Source organism: Bubalus kerabau, chromosome 2 (assembly GCF_029407905.1).
Source record: "Bubalus kerabau isolate K-KA32 ecotype Philippines breed swamp buffalo chromosome 2, PCC_UOA_SB_1v2, whole genome shotgun sequence".
Classification (NCBI taxonomy): Eukaryota; Metazoa; Chordata; class Mammalia; order Artiodactyla; family Bovidae; genus Bubalus; species Bubalus kerabau.
In genome coordinates, this window is record NC_073625.1 from 190,356,092 (window position 1) to 190,377,657 (window position 21,566).

The 21,566-nt window shown below is 52.0% G+C and overlaps 1 protein-coding gene and 1 long non-coding RNA gene across 6 annotated transcripts in view; one reads left to right on the forward strand and one right to left on the reverse strand.

The window, feature by feature from the left end:
- Positions 1-14,283, forward strand: part of AGPAT3 (1-acylglycerol-3-phosphate O-acyltransferase 3) — an 86,804-nt gene extending 72,521 nt beyond the window's left edge. For all 5 annotated transcript variants that reach the window (XM_055569771.1, XM_055569772.1, XM_055569773.1 and 2 more), the window contains 7 exons: positions 1,241-1,410; positions 2,017-2,178; positions 3,076-3,229; positions 3,709-3,811; positions 6,552-6,627; positions 11,357-11,555; positions 12,131-14,283. In XM_055569771.1, the coding sequence (XP_055425746.1) occupies positions 1,241-1,410; positions 2,017-2,178; positions 3,076-3,229; positions 3,709-3,811; positions 6,552-6,627; positions 11,357-11,555; positions 12,131-12,219 (953 nt within the window). In that variant the 3' untranslated portion in view covers positions 12,220-14,283. The remainder of the gene's footprint in view (positions 1-1,240; positions 1,411-2,016; positions 2,179-3,075; positions 3,230-3,708; positions 3,812-6,551; positions 6,628-11,356; positions 11,556-12,130) is intronic.
- Positions 1,073-2,009, reverse strand: LOC129644245 (uncharacterized). Its single transcript, XR_008710781.1, has 2 exons — positions 1,861-2,009; positions 1,073-1,313 (listed from the first exon to the last, which is right to left on the reverse strand). It is a non-coding gene; the product is annotated as an uncharacterized LOC129644245 (long non-coding RNA).
- Positions 14,284-21,566: the final 7,283 nt, after the last annotated feature.

A 21,566-nucleotide genomic window follows, 5' to 3' on the forward strand; every position in this document is an offset into this window, starting at 1 on the left:
GAGAAGGCAGCCCCTGTGCCAAGTCCCATCCGGTGCCCCGGCAGCCTCTGAAGAAGGCACAGTTGTCTCCTGCCAACAGGGAAGCAGGCCAGGAGCCCGCTGTCCTGCCTCATCAGCCTTCCCAGGGCTGGTCCTCTCTGAAAACTGATGGGTTGGTGTCCAGCACACAAAGGACAGGTCTCTGAAATCCATCCTGAGCCTGGGAGCTACACTTCGTGGTCTGAGGCCACCCTTCTCAGGATGCCTGGCCATGGTGGGTGTGACAGTGCCTGGCTAGGTGCCCACCGCCTCCCCAGCCGCCTCGTCTGGGGACAGAATGTGTGCCGCCCCATGGGTCCAGAGCACGTGTGAAGACCATAGTCATACATGATGATACAGGTGTCCACCTCAACCCTTTGTAAAGAGTAGTGTGGATAAGAGTAATAGTGCTTAACACATGTCAACCAAAGACCCCCCCGAGGGAGACCCTGGTTTTATTCACTTACTTCTATATTTTGGAGCTTCCTCTGAAACTTTCCACAGAGCCCCGGACTTAGTTTTGGGGGGCTGAGATTGGAACTCCACCACTTTGTCTCTGAGCTTTGGGAATAATAATAACAATAACTCAAGTTGTCTGCTAGAATCTGATGTCATTTATAGGCAGAGTGCCTGGTATACAGTTGGTATTCAATACCTTGTAATGAAATAATAATATAATTATGATGCTGTATTCTCTTAACAAGTGAATGTTTTATTCACCATCTCATCCAATGGGTTATTTGATTTTTAAGAAAAGTGAAGATCTGATTTTTAAAAATATATATTTTAAATTAAGTCCTTTAGATATGTTGATTACCAAAAAAAATCCACCTAAAATGGGTTTCCTCTTCCATTTCTTCTGTTTTTTTTTTTTTTTGGCTGCTCTGGGTCCTCGCTGTGGCACACGGGCTTCCTCTAGTTGCTGTGTGCCAGGGCTGTGTCCCCTGCATCGCAAGGTGGATTTCTTAACCACTAGGCCACTGGGGAAATCCCCCTTTTTTTCTGCTTCCATTTGACTTCTTCCCTGACTTTTGCTTAGAGAGGTAATTATAGGTTTAGAAAACTTAATTTATTACACACACACCATCAAAACTCATTTCCAGCAGAAAATCCCAATCTGGGTGATGCTGTGCAAGCCCCGCCCATGTCAGGGAGCAGGGAGGGAGGGCTGGCCGGAGCGTGGCGGTCTACACCTGGCTGACGTCCTCGCATGTGTCCGCAGAGCTGGTCATGCTCCTGGAGTGGTGGTCGTGCACGGAGTGCACCCTGTTCACCGACCAGGCCACGGTGGACACCTTTGGGAAGGAGCATGCAGTCATCATCCTCAACCACAACTTTGAAATTGACTTCCTCTGTGGGTGGACCATGTGCGAGCGCTTTGGCGTGCTGGGGGTGAGCAATGTAGGGGTCCCAGGAGGGTGTGGGGTGAGCGACATGGGGTCCCAAGGAGGGACTGGCGTGGCTCCCTGGGGGGTCTGGAGTCTCCAGGGCTCTGAGTTTTTGCTTGCTCTGTGTTTAGCCCCTGGTCCCTCTGGGCTAGGCATGTGAGCATGGCTGATCACATGGGTTCTGGGACTGCAGGCTGCCCCAGGGCTCCCTCCTGAGTCAGGTGTTACTGCCTTTCCTTTGCAATCCTTCCCCGTCGGCTCAGCTGCCTCAAATGAGAAAGGCTGAGGGGTCCCCTGCAGGGAAGCCCAGTGGGTGGTGGCCCTGGCATCATCCTCAGCAAGCCCCCAGCCTGGCAGCCGGAGCAGCCCTGAAGGCCCAGTATACCCTCTAGGCTCCCCTCCCGCCCGCGCGCCCGCCTACCAGCGTCGGCCAGGTCTGCCCATGGATTCTCACCTAGTGGCACCCACACTCTGGGGCCCTGCCCATCCCAATGGCATCATGCTCAGTGCCAGGGTCTCCCGATGACAGCCAGTGCTGAGGGCTGCCTGCAGGGCACTGCCTGTGGGGACTTCGTGGCCATAATGCACCAGCTGCTCCCCCTCTCTTCAGAGTTCCAAAGTCCTGGCAAAAAGGGAGCTGCTCTACGTGCCCCTCATCGGCTGGACGTGGTACTTCCTGGAGATTGTGTTCTGCAAACGGAAGTGGGAGGAAGACCGGGACACTGTCATCAAAGGCCTGAAGTCCTTGGCCAACTACCCCGAATACATGTGGGTGAGTGAGGCGGCGGGGCAAGGCCACACAAGCTGTGCTACCTTGGGCATCAGGAACGCAGCCCAGGTTGTTAGTTGTAAAGCCAACAAGAGCCTCTGAGCTCCAGGGCCACGGCCCTGCCCCGTGCACCTGCGGAACCCCTCTTAGACCACCTGCTTCCACCTGCCCCAGGTGGGCCCCGCACATCTGGGCCCACACAGAGGAGATCCTGCTGGGCTGAGTTGGGAGCACCTCTGGAATGTTAGCGGAGAGTCTGCCCAGGCACCCAGGCTGTTCTGTGGAGTCAGGTGTCAGGACAAGCCCTGTGAGCCGCAGTTTTATGGGTCAACGTGGACTTCAGTTCTTAGAAGGTTTGCACTGCACTTAAAGCAGCCACCCTTCAAGGGCAGAGTGGGGCCTGGGGGTTCCTTTCTGAGCCCCTTGGTTGGAGTTTGACGGACAGCCATCTGAAATGATTGGTATCAATTGGTTTGAAATCAGTTCTTTGTGATTCTTCTTTCTGGTCTCTGACGGCAATTATTTGTGAACCAGCTGTTTATGTATTTGGTGTCTGTAAATCACATTGTGGAGAAGGAAATGGCAACCCACTCCAGTATTCTTGCCTGGAGAATCGCATGGATGGAGGAGCCTGGTGGGCTACAGTCCCTGAGGTCGCAGAGTTGGACATGACTGAGCGACGTCACTTTCACAACTCACATTGAGGCAGAGGGATGGGAGATTTTGTTTTCCACAAGCCACCCGGAGGCTGGCGCCCAGGGACACCGAGTCTCACTTCTCTCCAGGAAGTGTCTTTTCACTCCCTGGGAGTAAGCGCAGTGCTCCCACTGTCTGTGAGGAGTTGTGTACAGACGTGACCACTGCATCTCTAACTGGCCTTTGTCCCCCACCACGTCCTAGTTCCTCCTGTACTGTGAGGGCACACGCTTCACGGAGAAGAAGCACCGCGTCAGCATGGAGGTGGCCGCCTCCAAGGGGCTGCCCGTCCTCAAGTACCACCTGCTGCCTCGGACCAAAGGCTTCACCACCGCGGTCCAGTGCCTCCGCGGGACAGGTAAGAGCTGCCCGCCCTGACCACCACCACCCCAGACTCCCAGCAAAGTGAGAAATGAAATCAGTGATTTGCCAGAAACCAAATCAGTGAGTTCTGTGTAAACTACAGAATGCCAGTGGCATTAAAAGGAGATCTGAGTTCATGGGTTTACATGTTGTAAGATTCCTGTGTCATTTTTTGAGGTGATAAAATACTAGTTAATGGAAAACAACTAAAGTGATCATTTTTTAAAAGTATATAACTGAAAACCTTATAAAGGAAAAAATATATATCCAGTTAATCCAAAAGGATGGCAAAATCAAAGAAAGGGACAAAGCACAGGATGGATAGGAAACAGCCAGACATTAGCTTTAAACACAAGTGACTCAACTAAACGCCCCAATGAGAGATGGGAACCCTCACAACGGGCATCCAGGTGAAGAGCCACAGTGGGCCAAGCTGCTGGATGTCACCTGTCACCCTCTGCACCCTCCCTGCAGTCACAGCTGTGTATGACGTCACGCTGAATTTCCGAGGAAACAAGAACCCATCTCTGCTGGGGATCCTCTATGGGAAGAAGTACGAGGCGGACATGTGTGTCAGGTGAGCTACTGCGTAGGCGGGGGCGGGCGCCGGGCCGGCGGGGCGGGGCCGGCGGGGGTGGGGGCGGGGCCGGGACCGAGCCAGCCTGCACCTTCTGCGCGGCTCCTCCCCTCTCCAGGACGCCCCCACGTGGAGGTGCTGGAGCCTTCCACCCTCCAGGACCCGCGCATGATGGGGCCTGTACAGAGCAAAGGAGGCTGCGCCAGGTGCAGGCAGAAGGTTCTAGAAGCTCCAAGGGAGGCGTGATCCCTCCCAGTAGAGGGAGCAGAGGCTTTGGGGAAGAGGCTTTAGAGAGCTAAAACTTGCCAGTGAGTAGGCTTTTCATAGGCAGGAGAAGGACAAGCTGTTCCATCCTGAGCAGCATGCCCATGTGATCCCCTTTTCATGGTGTACAGCCATCTAGACCACCTAGGAGTGATGGTGGGGTCAGGGCCATGTCCTCCGCCTCCCTCTCCTGGCGACCGCAGGCTGAGTCGGCAGGTTCTATGCTAGCCAGCCTGAACCCCCTTGGCTTAGAGGCAGCCAACACAGAGGCACATCAAGCTGGGTAACACAGGGCTGCTTGGGATGGTGGGATCCATGTCTGTAACGAAAGATCAAGGTCGGGGACTAGAGTTGTGTTGCAAGGTCATTCCTGTCTCACAGCCACACTCGGACCTCCACATTTCTCTGCCTCAGGAAAGGAAGACAAACCACCCACAAAGTCTGGTGGGGGGGCGGGGGGTTGACACAGTAGTGGCCACCAGGGGCTGGTGATTTTTCTGGGGCCCTGGCAGGTCCTGTCCTCCTCAGGGAGCCCTCGAGGCAGATCTTGGTCTAGCCCCTGGGTAGTAAGGGGCTCCGGGCGTCCCAGATGCCCATGGTCAGAACCAGCAGGTGGCAAAGCAGTTCGTGGGGAGGGGACCTACCTGGTCCAGCTCCAGACTGGTGCTCACGCCTGCCCCCAGGATGCAGTGCCCTCCACGTGGACATTCAGCTCCAGTGGGAGAGGACTGGTCCTGTAATCTGCTCTTTTTCTCCTTTGTTGCAGAAAACGAGGGGCTGTATTCAGTATCTTAACAGATATATTCTTAGAATTTTGGAAAGGTTCAACTTACTGCTTTGTATTATGTACCGTTTGGGTGTTTTGGGCAAAAGCAATATTCTAATGAGTATTGGAATATTGTAATACAGGTATTACACATACCTGTAATCAAACAAGTCAAGGTTCGCACGACCCAGTGGAGTTTTGCTTCATTTTCCCATCCCCTACTGAGGATGCCCCAGGGGCCTGTGATAAGGCAGGGCCAGGGCCATGGGGACTGTGGCTTGAGGCTCTCCTGTGTCCATTCTGGCAGTTGGGGCCAGCATCCTCAAAGTGGCTTGAGTCGACTCTAGGAGATAGTATTCATATTTATCTCATCATTTAAAATTCTTATATACTTCATGCTTCATACATCAGACATACAACAGAACCTGTATGTGGTATCTGTGCAGTTAGGGGAGAACAGTCAGTTGAGTTTGACGCTGTGGGCAGTCATCTCTCTGCAGACAAGCCTCTCCTGACTTTCTTTCCTTCCCGAGGTGGTGCCTGTGATGAGTCCTTCAAGTGATACCTCTCTCCCTGTGGTCTGGGGACTCCTGCAGTGCCCCACACCTTCCGGGTCCACAGAGATAAACCGTTTTGTTTACTAAGGGGTTAGCAGTCTTATTCTGTCCTCTCAGTGCACAGCGGAGTCTCCCGGAGGCTGCGTGATGTGTGGTCAGATGTCTGATTGCGTGTTCTTGTAAAAATCCTCTTTTCATTTTGAATATGGTAAAATGGATAGGTACAACCCACAAAAACCAAAGTTCTCAAGTTTTAGAGGAAAAAAAAGGTTGATATTCCTTCAACATAGGAGATTTGCCTCTGGCTGTGGAAATTTCTCCTGGCTCTTCTCTCACCCTGGGCCCTCCGAGCGATAGGCAGTCAGGTCCGGCAGTGACCGCGGTCCGCTGGTTAAGTGCGCTCGGCGGCCCCTGCTGGCGACCCTGAGGTATTGCAGTGCCCTGGAAAGAGGTCCCGGTCTTACCAGGTAGATACCTCCCAGCCTGAGGCTGGTAATTCAGCTGGTCATGCGGTTTGCACACAAGCCACTGTCCCAATTGAAGTCAGCAGTTTGTTAGGTGAGATTAAATTTTCAAAATCTCTTCAGCTTTTCAGGCAAGTAGATTTCATTTGTGAAAGATGAAGTTTTCTTTGCCTCATGAAAGACACTCTCAGCGATGATCACATCCAAAGACGAACTGAAAGACCAAACCTGCTGCTGAGGCTAATGAACAGTCAGCCTTCCCAGTGGGGCTAACTGCTCCTGTCCGTGGGGACACTCCTGAAGTGTCCCCGTGCAATGCTTCAGCGCTCTTGCACATTTGAAGCGCCTGCCGGGGCCCTCCACGATCCCCCGCAGTCCTCCGAGGCATGGGACACTGCTCGAGGGAAAGTTACTTTGATGTTTGTGTGTTCTTAGAAATTGAGAGTCAGATTTGAATAGAAAAGGCAGGACTTTGAATAGAAAAGGCAGGACTTCATAAACTGTGCCAGGAGAAGGTGAAGGCGCCCAGTCCACCCCCCCACCCCCCCTACCACCCCCCCTACCCCCCGGCTCCAGCCCTACTCCTGGGGCCTCACAGAGGTTCCTGATGCACAAGAAATTACTTTCCCCTGTTTCAGCTTGATGTCATCTGGTGATTCACTATGCTTTCAATCTTCTTAATGAAACAGGAGATTTCCTCTGGAAGAGATCCCACTGGATGAGAAGGAAGCAGCTCAGTGGCTTCATAAACTGTACCAGGAGAAGGTAAAGGCGCCCAGCGCCCCCCACTTCCACCTCTACCCCTGGGGCCTCACAGAGATTCCCAAGGGGCAGCTAACAGGGCAGGCAGGCAGCGCGTGGACTGCCTCTAGAGACAGGCGTGCTGTGCCAGTCAAATTCTTCTTTCCGGTCCTTTTCTGCATCTTTCATTTTTCCTAACTTTCAAGAAATTAACAAACTAGAGGAAAGTGTACTGGATATCACAGTGCTTGTATAACCATTGCTGATAATATCACATTTGTTTCATTTTGTGTGTGTAAAAGAAATTGTAGGTATACAACACACATTGAGTGTGTGTGTATACATATGATTTAATATGTAAGAGACACACTATAGATGACACAACAGCCTTTTTGGTGACCCCACCCAGTCCCTCCTCCATTCCCCTGACATGTCTCACCCCTGACTCTTCGGTTTGTTTTATACACACGAACATACAGGGCACTAGGTTCTCATCTTCAGCAACAGAGAAGCTCAGATAATCAGAAAGCCCTTCTAGTATAAAACACATACCCTTTTATAAGGGTTTTAACCAAGTAACAGGCGCTTCCCAGGTGGCGCAGGGGTAAAGAGTCCACCTGCCAATGCAAGAGACACAGGTTCGATCCCTGGGTCGGGAAGATCCCCTGGAGTAGGAAATGCAGCCCACTCAAGTCTTCTTGCATGGAGAATCCCATGGACAGAGGAGCCTGGTGGGTTCATGGTGTCGCAGAGAGTCAGGCATGACCGAGCACACGTGCAGCAGCAAGCAAGTAATGTGTGAAATCTTCAGAGGAATTTAAGCAAACTTCTAAAATTAAAAAAAATACAATGCATATCCTTTTAAATGCACTGACAGGTACTAAAAAAAAGTAAGGGACCTCTCTCAGGAGCAAAAGAGGAGGTGGGACTGGGAGTCAGCTGGGAAGGCTGTGAGTGGAAGCTCATGGAGTCTGTTGGTCCGCCCACCCTGTGGTCTTAAATTCTGATGCCTACATGGAAACAGAAGACATGGATTTGACCTCACTCGGGGCTGGAAGTTAGAACTGAAGATCCTAATGAAGCTGGGACCCTGTTGGACTTTCATCCTCATGGAGGCTTGAAACTGGAAAATGAACCTGCCAGCACAGGAGTGACTTTGAAGCTTACCTTTCCCCTCTGAGTCTTGAAACATCTCCCTGGTGATTCATACTCACAGCACTGTCCTTAAACAGGTGTGGGATTGATGTCATACTAACAACATAGTTCAAGAACAAAATCGAAATATCAGCATAAAACAGTGGTTCCAGGTGAATCTCTCTAGAGTCCCCGAGAGAAGCACATGTAAAACTAGAAGAGCACGACTCCAGACTCAGCTGCTGAGACTTCTGCTGGAGACGCGCTCGTAACCGAGACCCGCCATGCGCAAGCACGTCAAGCAGACAGAAGATTAAACCCTCCCGAAACTTCAGCTATGGAACTACTACTAGGCAGAGACTCAAATCAGTTTGCTTGAAATGACTAAGCAAAAAAGAAGGGATTGAGGACTTCCCTGGTGGTCCAGTGGGGAAGAATCCACCTGCTAACGCAGGGGTCATGAGTTCAATCCCTGGTCCAAGAAGATTCCACGTGCCTTGGGGCCACTAAGCCCATGTGCCACTACTGAGCTCATGTGGCACAACTGCTGAAGCCTGTGCGCCCTAGAGCCCACGCTGTGCAACAGGAGAAGCCACGGCAATGAGAAGCCCGCACACCACAACCAGAGTCGCCCCCACTCACCACAACTAGAGAAAGACCACAGGCAACAACAAAGACCCAGCACAGCCAAAAATAAAAAGTAACAAATATTTTTTTAAAAGAAGAAGGGATTGAAAACAAAAGAATAAGACCTATTAAAAATCGAACAGATTTGAGGAAAAACCAAGTAAGATATACAGGCATGAGAAATCTAGTAATTGACAGTAAAATCTTAGTTAACAGATTAGATAGAAGATTTGATACAGCTGAAGAGAGAATTAGAAGCTGGAATCAAGACTGCTGGGAGAAATATCAACAACCCAGATATGCAGATAACACCACCCTCATGGCAGAAGGTGAAAAGGGACTAAAGAACCTCTTGATGAAAGTGAAAGAGGAGAGTGAAAAAGATGGCTTGAAATTCAGCATTCAGAAAATTAAGATCATGGCATTTGGTCTCATCAGTTCATAGCATATAGAAGGCAGAAAAGTGGAAGCAGTGACAGATTTTATTTTCTTGGGCTTCCAAATCACTGCAGATGGTGACTGCAGCCATGAAATTAAAAGATGCTTGCTCCTTGAAAAGAAGGCCACGGTAAACCTAGACAATGCAGAGACATCACTTGGCTGACAAAGGTCCATCTAGTCAAAGCTAGGGTTTTTCCAGTAGTCATGTAAGGATGTGAAAGTCGGAACATAAAGACGGCTGAGCACTGAAGAATTGATACTTTCGAGTTGTGGTGCTGCAGAAGACCCTTGAAGAGTCCCTTGGACTCCAAGGAAATCAAACCAGTCAATCCTAAAGGAAATCAGTCCTGACTATTCATTGGAAGGACTGATGCTGAAGCTGAAACTTCAATACTTTGGCCACCTGATGCGAAGAGCCAACTCATTGGAAAAGACCCTGATGCTGGGAAAGACTGAAGACAAAAGGAGAAGAGGGTGGCAGAGGATGAGATGGCTAGATAGTACTACTGACTCAATGGACGTGAGAGTGAACTCCAGGAGATAGTGAAGGACAGAGAAACTTGGCATGCTGCAGTCCGTGAGGTCCCAAAGAGTTGAATACAGCTTAGCAAATAACAACAACAAAGGTTTTGAGGAAATTACGCAGCATGTATCACAGAGGAAGTGAAAACATAAAAGGAAAGTTAAAAGATCCAGAGGCTACACACATGTCCAGAATGTGGGAAGAATGATAAAGCACAGTTGTCAGGGATAACCATAAAACTCCCAGAGTTGAAGAACACGGGTTTTTTCAGATTCAAGAAACACAAGTCAGGGATGGGATCGATAAAAAGAATGTATGTACATACATGTGTACACATGCACACAAACATACATTACAGAAACATACATGAAATAGGATAAACAGGGAACAAAGAAAATAACAGCATAAACTATTTAAGCAGAAAACAAAGCTACAAAAGAGGCACCAGTGCACCAAAAGATTTCTTTAAACATATTAATAAAATGGAAAACCTCGGGCAAGGCCGACCAGTTAAAAGAAGGAATACAGTGTATGTGCATCGCGCGGTGGATGGGCAGAAAGACGTGCATGAGGGTGCAAAGGAGAGTGTGTCTCTGGATCAGGGTTAGTTTTTACAAGTTGGAACCTCTTACAAAGAAGAGTGACATCTCCCAGAAACAGTATTTGCTTATTTAGCAGGAAGTGAGAAATAACCTAAAAATGCATTATTGGAACATAGACACATTGTTTATTCATTTGCTGGGATTCAGTTAAAATGAATGAACTGCAGGCATATTCTCGGTCTAACTGAATCTTGAGAAAGGTGTACGAAAAGCAGACTGTGGTAGGCGTGTGGTGTGATGCTACTCACAGAAAAGCACACAGCACAGGAGCAGTCCTGGACATTGTCATAGAGGTGCCCATGCAAGGGGTGCAGGCGTAAACCCTCCTGGGGAAGGAGACCGCACTGGCCTTTGGGTGTGTGAGGAATGGCTGACAGGTCGGGACGGGAGAGACTACCACCATCTGCATCGTCTGCTTAGGGGCAGGCGGGCAGAGTAGAGCAGGCTGAACAAACAGGCTTGAAAATGTTCTGGAACCCCACGGGAAGGGCCCTTGGGGTTGGGGGGCACGTGTGGGCACTCTGAGGTATCCTCATAGATGTAAGGGTTGCAGCTGCTCCTGAGCTCTCAGGACTGTGGCGCCCGCCCAATGCCCTCTGGGTTGGCAGGGGCAGCTGGTGTCTGACCACACATTGGAAGAGGCTGTGACACTGGGTATTTGTCAAGACCCCTGCCCTGTTTTTAATGTAATGCCAAACATAGCTGAAGAAGCTAAATGCAGAAAATAAAACAGAAAAAGGTGAGAAGAGGTGAGACCCAAGCCCCTGAGGTGATTAAGATCACGTGGGTGTTCATCTTTCCAGACTTGGCCCCGGACACATGCCTCATCATACATATTTTTATTTATATGGAATTGTATGGCACTTAGGTTCTTCAGAAAACTCAGACTGTCGTGAGTGTATGTCCTTGCTGGCACGCGACGTGTCATAGCTGCAGAGAATTCTGTGTCGGCATCTCGCTGCTCGGTGTGTAGTGTGGCCCCGTCTCCCTGCCGAGGATGCTGTCACGTCCTCACCTGCTCCCTGTCCTGCCATCATTTGCCGCCAGGACACGGAGGAAGGAGAGGTTAAGCAGCTTTCTGTGCGTGACCCAGCCAGCGGGCCATGGACTCCCGGCAGCAGCGGCTGCCACCCTCGCTCTGGAGGTGTCGCCAGAGATGGTGCAGGGCCCGGCAGACGCTGCAGTCCTGGGGCTTGGAGGTGCCTATTGTGCCCAGGCACGGGCTGATCATTTTCCTAGGAAACTTGCCTGATGGAAGGGTTTATGCTTCTCAAGCTTCTGATATAAGCCAACCGCAGCTGAATGTCATGTCAGCTTCATCCCGTGGCCCGTGTCGTGTGGTCCATCCACTCTAGGTAGAGTCATTTCTTGCTTTTGGGTTACAACAACAGCACACGAAGGCCACTGTTGCGGTTGACTCTTTCAGGATGCGCTGCAGGAGACATACAACCAGAAGGGTGTGTTTCCTGGGCAGCAGTTCAAACCCACCCGCCGGCCATGGACGCTCCTCAACTTCCTCTTCTGGGCCACGCTCCTCCTGTCTCCTCTCTTCAGTTTTGTCTTGGGCGTCTTTGCCAGTGGATCCCCGCTCCTGATCCTGACGTTCCTGGGGTTTGTCGGGGCAGGTAATGAAGGGGAATGATGGCATGGCTCAAGGGTGGGAGGGAGCCTTCTGTGTGCTGGTGGCCATGCCCAGGCCTGGAGACGGTCACCCGGTAGCCGGGATCCAGGCCGAGCCTTGCCAGCCTCAGAGAGCAGCTCTGACCACTGAGCCACGGGCCCGTGATGACCTCCACCAGATTCCAGGGCCATCTCTCCAGAAGGCTGGCCAGCCGGCCTGCCGCCTGCCGGGCATCTCGGGCCAAGAGCTGCGTGGGGAGGGTCCTGGCCACTGGGTTTGCACTTGGGTGGCTGGGGGCGTGGGCTGGCATGCTGGGCCGAGGTTCCCCAGGACACTGCCATTGCTTGCGCTGTAGCAGACGCAGGGGCACTAAGTGTCAGGCACTGCAGGCCTCAATGGGCCCACACCCACCGCTGCTCCCCGCTACCCAACCCCACAGGGTGGGAGAAGGGCAGAGGACCCGCCCGCCCCTCGCTCCCAGGAAAGTCTGAGGTCAAAGGCAGGCCCCTCCCCCCATAACGACTTTTCCAGCTTGATGGCAAGGCGATCAGCTAACCTAGCCTTTTTCCTGTTTTAAAGCTTCCTTTGGAGTCCGCCGACTAATAGGAGTGACTGAAATAGAAAAAGGCTCCAGCTATGGAAACCAAGAATTTAAGAAAAAGGAGTAATTAATGGCTGTGATTGAGCACACATAACCTGACGGTGGTATCCAATTAACTCAATTAAAAACAGAACAACGCACCTAGAGCGGGGGAAAAAGACACTTAGAAACTATTTTTCTTATTAACTGGTGACTAATATGACCAATAAAACTTGAGCCAAGAGTAAAGCGGTCGGCAGAACTGCAGATGGAGACGCCAGCCTCGCCCCTGCGCAGGAGAGCCGGGCTGAGCGCCTGCTCTGGGGGGCGGCCGCTCCCAACCCCAGGGATATGGGGGCTCCCCCGGCCCGAGGGAGGCTTTGGAAACGTTCTCTTCTCGCGCTTAGATCCCGTTTTCGGTTTTTATCAATTTTCTTGGGAATTTCCCCCGGCCCTCGCCTCTTCCCCTGCACCCCCTGCGGACTCTCTACCCTGCTCCCGCTGAGAACTGTGTGCCTGGGTCCCCAGGCCCCCAGAGCACCTACCGGCCGCTACCAGCCCGCACCCGGCCTCCAGGCGGCGGGGACGCGGCCTGGCGAAAAGCACACTGGGCGGGGCTGCGGCGGGACACGCCCCCTCCCCCGGAGCGCCTACCTAAGCCTGCCTGCTGACACCTTGAATCCGTTTTAAAGCGAGTGGAGCCAGAGAAAATGCGGTGAGATGTCCAATTCTGCCCATGCCCGGAGCTTAGCTCCTGTCCCCCTTGCTCCCGGCGGACAGCGGCCTTTCATCCCACAGGGGGCAGGGCTGCAGGGGGTCGGCCCCCCACCCCCAACAGGGCCGGTGCGCCAGGGGCGCTATGCACTGGAGAGACCTCGGCCGCAGGGCTGGCAGATACTTGGAAAAGGCGGTATCACATCACCCTGTCTTCTAAAGGTGATTGGAGACTGTTAACACGGAGCTTTTTAGAGGTTTTGTTTTCACAGTTGACCTGATGGAAACCAGAGGTGGGGAGCCTTCCCCACTCCGTCACCTCCCTTCTGAGCAGGTGCGTGTGTCCTGGAGGATGTTGGCCTTTGGGGGAGGCAGGGGAGTCCCTAGTGTCCTGGCAGCATCCTCTCCAGCCTGCAGCCAAAGGGAGGCGTTTCATGCACTCTTGGGCCTCTTGGTCTGGCGGGGCTGGAAGCCTTGGGGTTGCCCAGCAGGGTGGACCTGGGCCACCCCTCCAGCTCCGCCACCCGCCTGCATCTAACTTTCTTCTTAAACTTTTAACTTGCTTTTTTAAAGTCACACTCCCCTCATCTTTTTTAACAAGGGAAAGAAAAATAATGGGTGTTATCTCTGCTGTCCTGTAACCAGCATTCAAAATAGAGGCAGGTTGAATTTTCTAGGGCGGAGGTGGGGGGGGGGGTGGAATGAAAGAAAGAGGAATGGGCAAAATTATAAACCAAACTGAAAAAAATAATTATGCATTGGCCCTAAGCCTGAATTCTGGGGAGACCTGTGGAAACAGCAGATTGCCTTTAGAGTGACACTATTGAATTCTGGGTCGGTGACCTTGGTAGTGGCACCAAGGTCGCAGGGACGTGCCCCGCAGTTCTGTGCTCACTCACAGTGACCCTGAAGGCACACACGTCCTCTCAAGGCTGGGCACTGAGACAGTGTGGAAGCCAGCTGCCCTCTGCCCCAAAGCTTGCCTCCCGCTTCCCTTCGGGCGTGGAGCGTGGCACGCAGTAAGCCCACTTCCACTTGGGTGAGCGGCTCCCTTAGATCTTGTTTTTCTTCACACAACATGCTGCTCACCTGTGTGTGTGTGTGTATCATTTGCTAATCCACTCATCCCTGAAGAGCTTAAAGGAAGAAGTTGAAGGGCACTACTGTGAAGCTACATTACCTGGAAAGTGCAAATTTAGATCTTTTACCATTTAATTACTAGTTCTTGCTTCCCAGCTAAGTTCCCTCCCCTTGAAATTGATACACAATATGTAAATTCTATACTGAGTCAGTAACCAGCTGTGAAGACTCCTGGGTGAATGGAGATTGAGACCACGTGTAGGTTTTAAATCTCAGTGACTTCCTTCTGATTTAACAAAGATTAGCTTGTGCATTTGAATACCAAGCCCTTTGAGAGCAATAAAAATTACACCATGAATGTTTGCTTTTTTTTTTTTTTTTTTGGAGGGGTGGATCTTGCTTTTCATCCACTTCAGAGGGAAGAGGGGGGAGGCTCCTTTAGGTTTTTTAAATTAATACATCTCAGAACAGTGCTTTTCTTACTTCTTTTCCTTTACCTTTGTTTACCTTTACCTTTGTTACTGATGTTCTCATTGTCCAAAATCAGGCTGAGTGTTGGGACAGTCCTCCTGGTCACCACCAGGGAGGATGCACTCCAGATTCAACACATGTAGCCCCAGGTCGGATCGGGCGGGACCAGGAATCCACGGTGTTGGGTGACCGCTCTGTCAGGGGAGAGGTTTGCTGAGCCTCTGGGGGTGTAGCTTTGTTGCTGCAGCAGCGTCCAGAGCCAGCCCCACTCCCACCGAAGAGACGAAAGGCAGCAGCTCCAGGCCTTGGGTCCCTCCCACGGGTGCCCGGTGAAGGCCGAGTTCTGAGTCCAGGCCGCAGGATGGTGTATTTCTCAGCTCAGGCCCCGGTGCTGTGTCTTCTGTTGCCGGGACACGTGTCCTGATGCCGCCTGGCAAGTAGAGTCTGGGTTCTGGGCCCTCCTTGTGTGTCCAGCCGTCCCTCGGGGGGTTCCAGGGGCTTCTGGGGTGCCCTCAGCACTGTGGCTGTGTGACAGGTGCCCCTCTCACGGTCCTGTGACAGCCCGGGAGCAGGTGAGCAGACGCTGGGGAAAGGCTTACCTGACAGGGTTTTTAACCCCAAAGAAGTGACCCTGGTCATCAGCTCCTTGGTGACAGCGTGCTGGACGCACAGCCCTGTCTGAGCCACAGCCCCCCGCTGAGAAGCAGAGTCAGATTGAAGAGATGGTCTCTGTATGAACTGCTCAGTAATGACTTGAATCAGCAACATGAGTAGTGCTTGTAGAGGTGACGCAGGCGTAACGGCCTACCAGGGCAGTTTGGAATCTCCACCTTGTTTGCCCGGTCACCCCCCACCCCTGTGTGCACCATGGCACGTGCTCTTTCTCACTCTAGCTTAGTTGCTGAGCACCGACGTCCACCTGCAGAAGAGTGGTGCATGCAGTTACGTGCAGGTCAGGCGCTGTCTCCAAGCTGTGCACACCCATGTGACCCCTGTTCATGTCACATTTGAAGAACAAGTCCCTCTCTGCATGTTGCTTTGTCTCTGCCTGAGACACCTAGAGACAAGCCACATAGAGTCTTCAGAGCCCGACTGATTTTCAGCTGAGCTGACTGACCCTTGTGTACTGTGTGCTGTGAGTTTCTCACCACAGCTGCATGCAGCCCTGGCACACAGCCCTGGCATGCACCATGGCATGCAGCCCTGGCACGCACCGTGGCAGGCAGTGGTACCTTGTGGTTTCCCCTGGCAGTGTAACCAGGCTTAGGGGTTAAAACCGTCAGCCCAACGTGCCCACCTGCTTCCCTCTGAAGACGGCATGTCCCCCCTCTACATGCCTGCCCCTCTCTAGCAAGTTAGCTCCTGGGCAAAGGCAAGCCTCTCCCCAGTGCCCTTGGGGCCAGCCACACCCCTGACACCCCCGGACTTGTCCTGGGCCGTGAGTGGTGCTGCAGGCAGGCAGACTTTCCTGTGGGTTCCGCATCCTTGCATGTCAGGGCCAGGACACACATACGCTGGGACCTTTTTGGGGTAGGTGATGTCACACTACCTTCTGCTTGATGCAGGGGTGGACATGCATGAATTGAGTTCACCCCCAGCACTGGCCACTAGCTGACTCAGTGCAATGGAGGCATTCCTACAAATGCCCGGGAAGGAAATAAGAGCCCTCGGGGGAACCCAGGAACTCAGGGCAGTTGATTCCAGTCAGGCTGGCGGCAGCCGCACCCTCCTTTCAAAGACAATTGAAATGCTTTAAAATCTGAAGCTTTGTGATGACAAGTTCACTTGGAGTTTTCTTTTCCTATAAACTTTTCAGTTTCTTAACTTTTTGTTTGCAAAAGTATTTTGGACAGAAGTGGAACTGTGAATGAGATACTGAAATGCACTAAATTGTGTTAACTGGAGTTACTTGATGCCATGAAGAAATGCATCTGATCTACTCGTATTTATTGTCTCAGAATTGTACGTGGTGACAATCAAATGTTACTTGCCTACATACCAGGAAATTCAACTGGCTTCTGAATCATAACGATCGTCAGCAAGTACTGTAACTGTAAATGAAAATCTCTGTCTTTGGAAAACAACACAAACCATCGACCGAAATGTGCGGGACAGATGTCGGCATTCTTTTTCCAATATTGATCCTCTGCCGTACCTGACCGTTGGCCAGCTTCAAAGGGTGATAAATTGTATACAGGGTGCAAATGTATTATATGGATGCTTCCTTTTGTACACTTCGTTTTTACAATTTTGCTACTGCTTTGTGTAGTGGAGGAGAGCGGTATTTTTGGTCTATGGGAGCCTGTCGGGGGTGGGGGGTGGGGGTGGGAGCTAACTTCGACTCTAAACGCCTGTATCCCACGAGAACTGGCTGCACTTGCCGTGTGCTGCAAAGGTCGCTTTGTGCTCGGGTGTGCTCGAGCCTGCCTGAGTGGTGGTATTTTCTAGATAGAATGCTGTGGGCGTCATGCTTGTTTATTGAAATTGCTGCTGTGAAAGAGAGGGATAAAATACCCACACTACGCGACAGTGACCGCCTGCCGCCTCCTGTCCCTGTGTTGCTGGCCCGCGGAGGGTTTTCCCTGGGCACTTCCTGGCCCTTGGGTTCCCTGCCTGCAGGCACCCTGAGGCTTGGACTGTTTCTCGAGACCGTCCTGTGATGACAGTCTCTGAGCCTCCCCATCTTGTGAAAGTTGCTTTTGGAAGGGAACTCAAGCAGAGCAATGGTCAGGCAAAAGCAAGGCAGAAAGATCAGCTGGTGCCTAAAGCATGCTCACTGACCCCTCTGCGTAAAAACCAGTCTGAAAAGCCATCTAGGACAAAAGGGTTTCCAAAGTAGGCATGTATATATCAAAAGCTATTTTTTTGTAAAAGCAAATTCACTCTGTGGAGAAAACCCAGGAACCCTTCTTTATAAAGAAAAAAACTCTTGTCAGAACCAAGAGCTATTCCAGGGTCTGATTTGTCTGTCTTGTGAAAATAAATCGAGCTAAAAGACTCATGGTGTCACTTATGCTCTGGGCAAGGCCCCGAAGACATGCCTCTCTGCTCTGGGGCGGGTGCCGGCAGTGGGCATCTGCCCTGAGACCTGGGAAAGCCAGGCTCCGCTAGGCTCTCCTGACCCACATGTGTCTACCCATGACTTGGCTTTGCAAGTATATCCTGAACTCAGATCATATGTGGACCGGCGCATGCCTACAGGCCCCCCATACACATGTGTACTGGTGTGCACGCGCACACACACACACACGCACAGGTACACACATACCCCAGACAGCAAAGGGAGAGCTTGAGGTGGTCATGTAGGAACAGCCCCATTAGGAAATGGGATGAAACCCCAAGCCTGCCCTGGGGGCTCCCCTGCCCCGTATCTCCTCCCTGCATGGAGCCTGAGCACAGCCTGGTCCTGGCAGTTGCACAGGTATGGGTTTGAAAGTGCTCCCTAGAGGCTGAAACCTCAGTGGGGAGTTGGAAGTGTCCTGTGGTAGCTCGGAGGAAGGGGGCGAGGACAGGCGGTCTCTGGGCGCCAGTTCCACTGACTGGCAGGGTGTTCCACTCATAGGAGCCAGACCTCCTGCCAGGGCTTGGAGACTTAGAGGGACTCTGGGTGCTGTGGGTCTGAGAGCCCCAGGGAGGGGAACGCTGTCTGGGAAGGCGCAACACACCTGCCCTGAGGGCTTTCCACCTCCCCCGGGGTCTGGGTCACCACTCAGGACTGAGGGCTCTGTACATCCCCCAGGGTGTGGGTCACCACTCAGGACTGAGGGCTCTCCACCTCCCCCAGGGTCTGGGTCACTACTCAGGACTGAGGGCTCTCCACCTACCCCGGGGTCTGGGTCACCACTCAGGACTAGGAAGCTCTGGATCATAGCCCCATCAGACTGTGCTAAAATGTTACCACTTACTGGTAAAGGACTTCAGTGACACCTCTTATTAAACGGTCGGTCCCTCCTGCCCAGGACTATGTAAGAAAACCTGACCCACTGGGCCTACCCACGGCCATGGATGTCCCGTCAACCCTATGAATGGCAGGGCGGGAGCTGCTGCCTCAGGCCCCTGCCTTATGGATGCCACACGGAGCTGTGCAACTGTCTCGGGATGGCCCTTCAGTGCCCAAAGCCAGCTGGGCAGGTAGGAGTTGTCGGCCCCTCCTGCTCAAGCCCTTTTCTGTGGCTTCCAACCAGAACAGAGGCTGAGACCAATCTGCCTTTTGCCCCTCTTCAGTGAGAGACTTGGTGCAGAGGGAAGTGGGTGCTGTGCGCCCTGGTAAGGCTCAAGGTCTGGGGGAGTGTGCCCTGCATGGAACCGCTCCTGGGGTCAAGGGGTTGGAGAGACGCCCACCTTCCGGTGTGGGAGGTACGTAGTCCAGACACCCCTCCTCAGCCTTGCTGGCCTGTCTCCTGGGGACAGCCTGCACATCTGTGGTGTCCTTGGCACGAGGGTGAGTGTTCACCGTGCTGAGTCGGGACAGCTGTGAGCAATGCACTGGCGAGAACTGTTTCTTCCCGGTGGCTCAGTTTCCTGCACACACCCCCGGATCTGATAAGCTCAGGGTTGCTGCGGGTGGGAGGTGAAGGCACATGTGTGCACCTTCCTGCCAGGCCACGCGGCAGACGGGCCGCAGAGCCCAGCGTGGCCACTGAAGCTGAGCTGCCCCTTGCGGTATTCCCGTGTCCTGTCCCCAAGAGGGGAAACGCATTTTACTATTCTGAACGCTGTTCCCGCTTTGACTTTTTTTTTTCTGCACTGGCTGGTGGGATCTTAGTTCCCCGAGCTTGGATTGAACCCAGGCCCTCGGCTGTGAGAGCTCAGAGTCCTGACCGCTGGGTCTGTCGTCACAACCATGTGTTAACAGGTCAGCATGTGGAATCTCCTCAGGAGACTCCCAGGAGACTCCCAGAAGACTCCACCCACTGGTAGACGTAAGTGACCCACGAGGCATCACTGGGCCTTCCTCCTGCTTGTCCTCCATCCCAGAATGAGCACCCAGAATAGCCATCCAGGTGCTGGAGAGCAGTCTGAAGATCGAGGGACGCCATCCCTCTGGACAGCAGCCAGCAGAGCGGATGCCTCTCGGCGGGACAGCCAGGTCTCCAGAGTTAGGGGGGGTGGGGAACTGGAAGGTGGACCTGGGGTCTCAGCCAACAAATGGTTTCCAGGTCCTCCAGGCCTGCTGAGCTCAGCTGGCCACCCCTCCCCATGCCCACCAGTGCCCCAAGAAGCAAGAGAGCTGACCTTAACTGGACACACCTGCCGAGTCCCGTGCTGTCAGCTTCCTCCCAGAGGGAGAGACAGAGGCTGGCTCACCAGTTAGGAAGGGTAAATAAGGGCTGGTCACCTGTCAAAGGCAGGTTTTCCTGCTGTAGGAGGGAGGAGAGCCAGGGAGGCTTGAGCCCTAATCCCCATGCCAAGGCAGGGGCTCTGGAAGGCTGGGTGCCCTGAAGGAAGGGCACAGGGCAGGGGTGCGGGCCGTGACCGGGCCACCAGGGTGAGCTAACTGGACGTGCCAAGGCCCCCCGAGGACAGGAGGTGGTATGTACATTGGAGCAAGGGGCCCAGAGGTATCGACTAAAAAAGTCACAGCTTAAAAACTTAGAGTTATATTATATTTATGGGAATGTTTAGGGCTTCAAGCCTGGGAGACAGGTCCCAAGTAGTCCCAAGAAACTGCTCCAAGGAGGCGGAGGAAAGAGTCAGGTTATACAGAAGCTTGCAACAAAGGGAGGCAGGAGATCTGAACATAAGAGGCTATTTTAATTAAGAAAAACCAGATACATCAAGTTAAGGAATTTAGTAGCGCTTTTCTATGTATTGGAAGATGCAAGCATCTCAGATCAGTTCAGTTCAGTAGCTCAGTTGTGCCCGACTCTTTGCGACCCCATGGACTGCAGCACGCCAGGCCTCCCTGTCCATCACCAACTCCCGGAGTTTGCTCAAACTCGTGCATTGAATTGGCGATGCCATCCAACCATCTCATCCTCTGTCTTCCCCTTCTGCTCCTGCCTTCAATCATTCCCAGGATCAGGGGCTTTTCTAATGAGTCAGTTCTTCACATCAGGTGGACAAAGTATTGGAGTTTCAGCTTCAACATCAGTCCTTCTAATGAATATCCACAACTTATTTCCTTGGATCTTCTTGCAGTCCAAGGGACTCTCAAGAGTCTTCTCCAATACCACAGTTCAGAAGCATCAATTCTTCGGTGCTCAGCTTTCTTTATAGTCCAACTCTCACATCCTTACATGACTACTGGAAAAACCATAGCTTTGACTAGATGGACCTTTGTTGGCAAAGTAATGTCTCTGCTTTTTAATATGCTGTCTAGGTTGGTTATAACTTTTCTTCCGAGGAGCAAGTGTCTTTTAATTTCATGGCTGCAGTCAACATCTGCAGTGATTTTGGAGCCCCCCAAAATAAAGTCTGACACTGTTTCCACTGTTTCCCCATCTATTTGCCATGAATTGATGGGACCAGATCCCATGATCTTAGTTTTCTGAATGTTGAGCTTTAAGGCAACTTTTTCACTCTCCTCTTTCACGTTCATCAAGAGGCTCTTTAGTTCTTCACTTTCTGCCATAAGGGTGGTGTCATCTGAATACTGAGGTTATTGATATTTCTCCCTGCAGTCTTAATTCCAGCTTGTATTTCATCCAGCCTGGCATTTCTCATGATGTACTCTGTATATAAGTTAAATATGCAGGTGACAATATACAGCCTTGATGTACTTCTTTCCCAATTGGGAACCAGTCCGTTGTTCCATGTCCAGTTCTAACTGTTGCTTCCTGATCCGTGTACAGATTTCTCAAGAGGCAGGTCAGATGGTCTGGTATTTCCATGTCTGGAAGAATTTTCCACAGTTTGTGGTGATCCACACAAAGGTTTTGGCATAGTCAATAAAGCAGAAATAGATGTTTTTCTGGAGCTATCTTGCTTTTTCAATAATCCAATGGATGTTGACAATTTGATCCTGGTTCTTCTGCCTTTTCTCAATCCACCTTGAACATCTGGAAGTTCCCAGTTCACATACTGTTGAAGCCTGGCTTGGAGAATTTTTAGCCTTACTTTGCTAGCGTGTGAGATGAGTGCAACTCTGTAGTAGTTTGAGCATTCTTTGGCATTGCCTTCCTTTGGGATTGGAATGAAAACTGACCTTTTCCAGTCCTGTGGCCACTG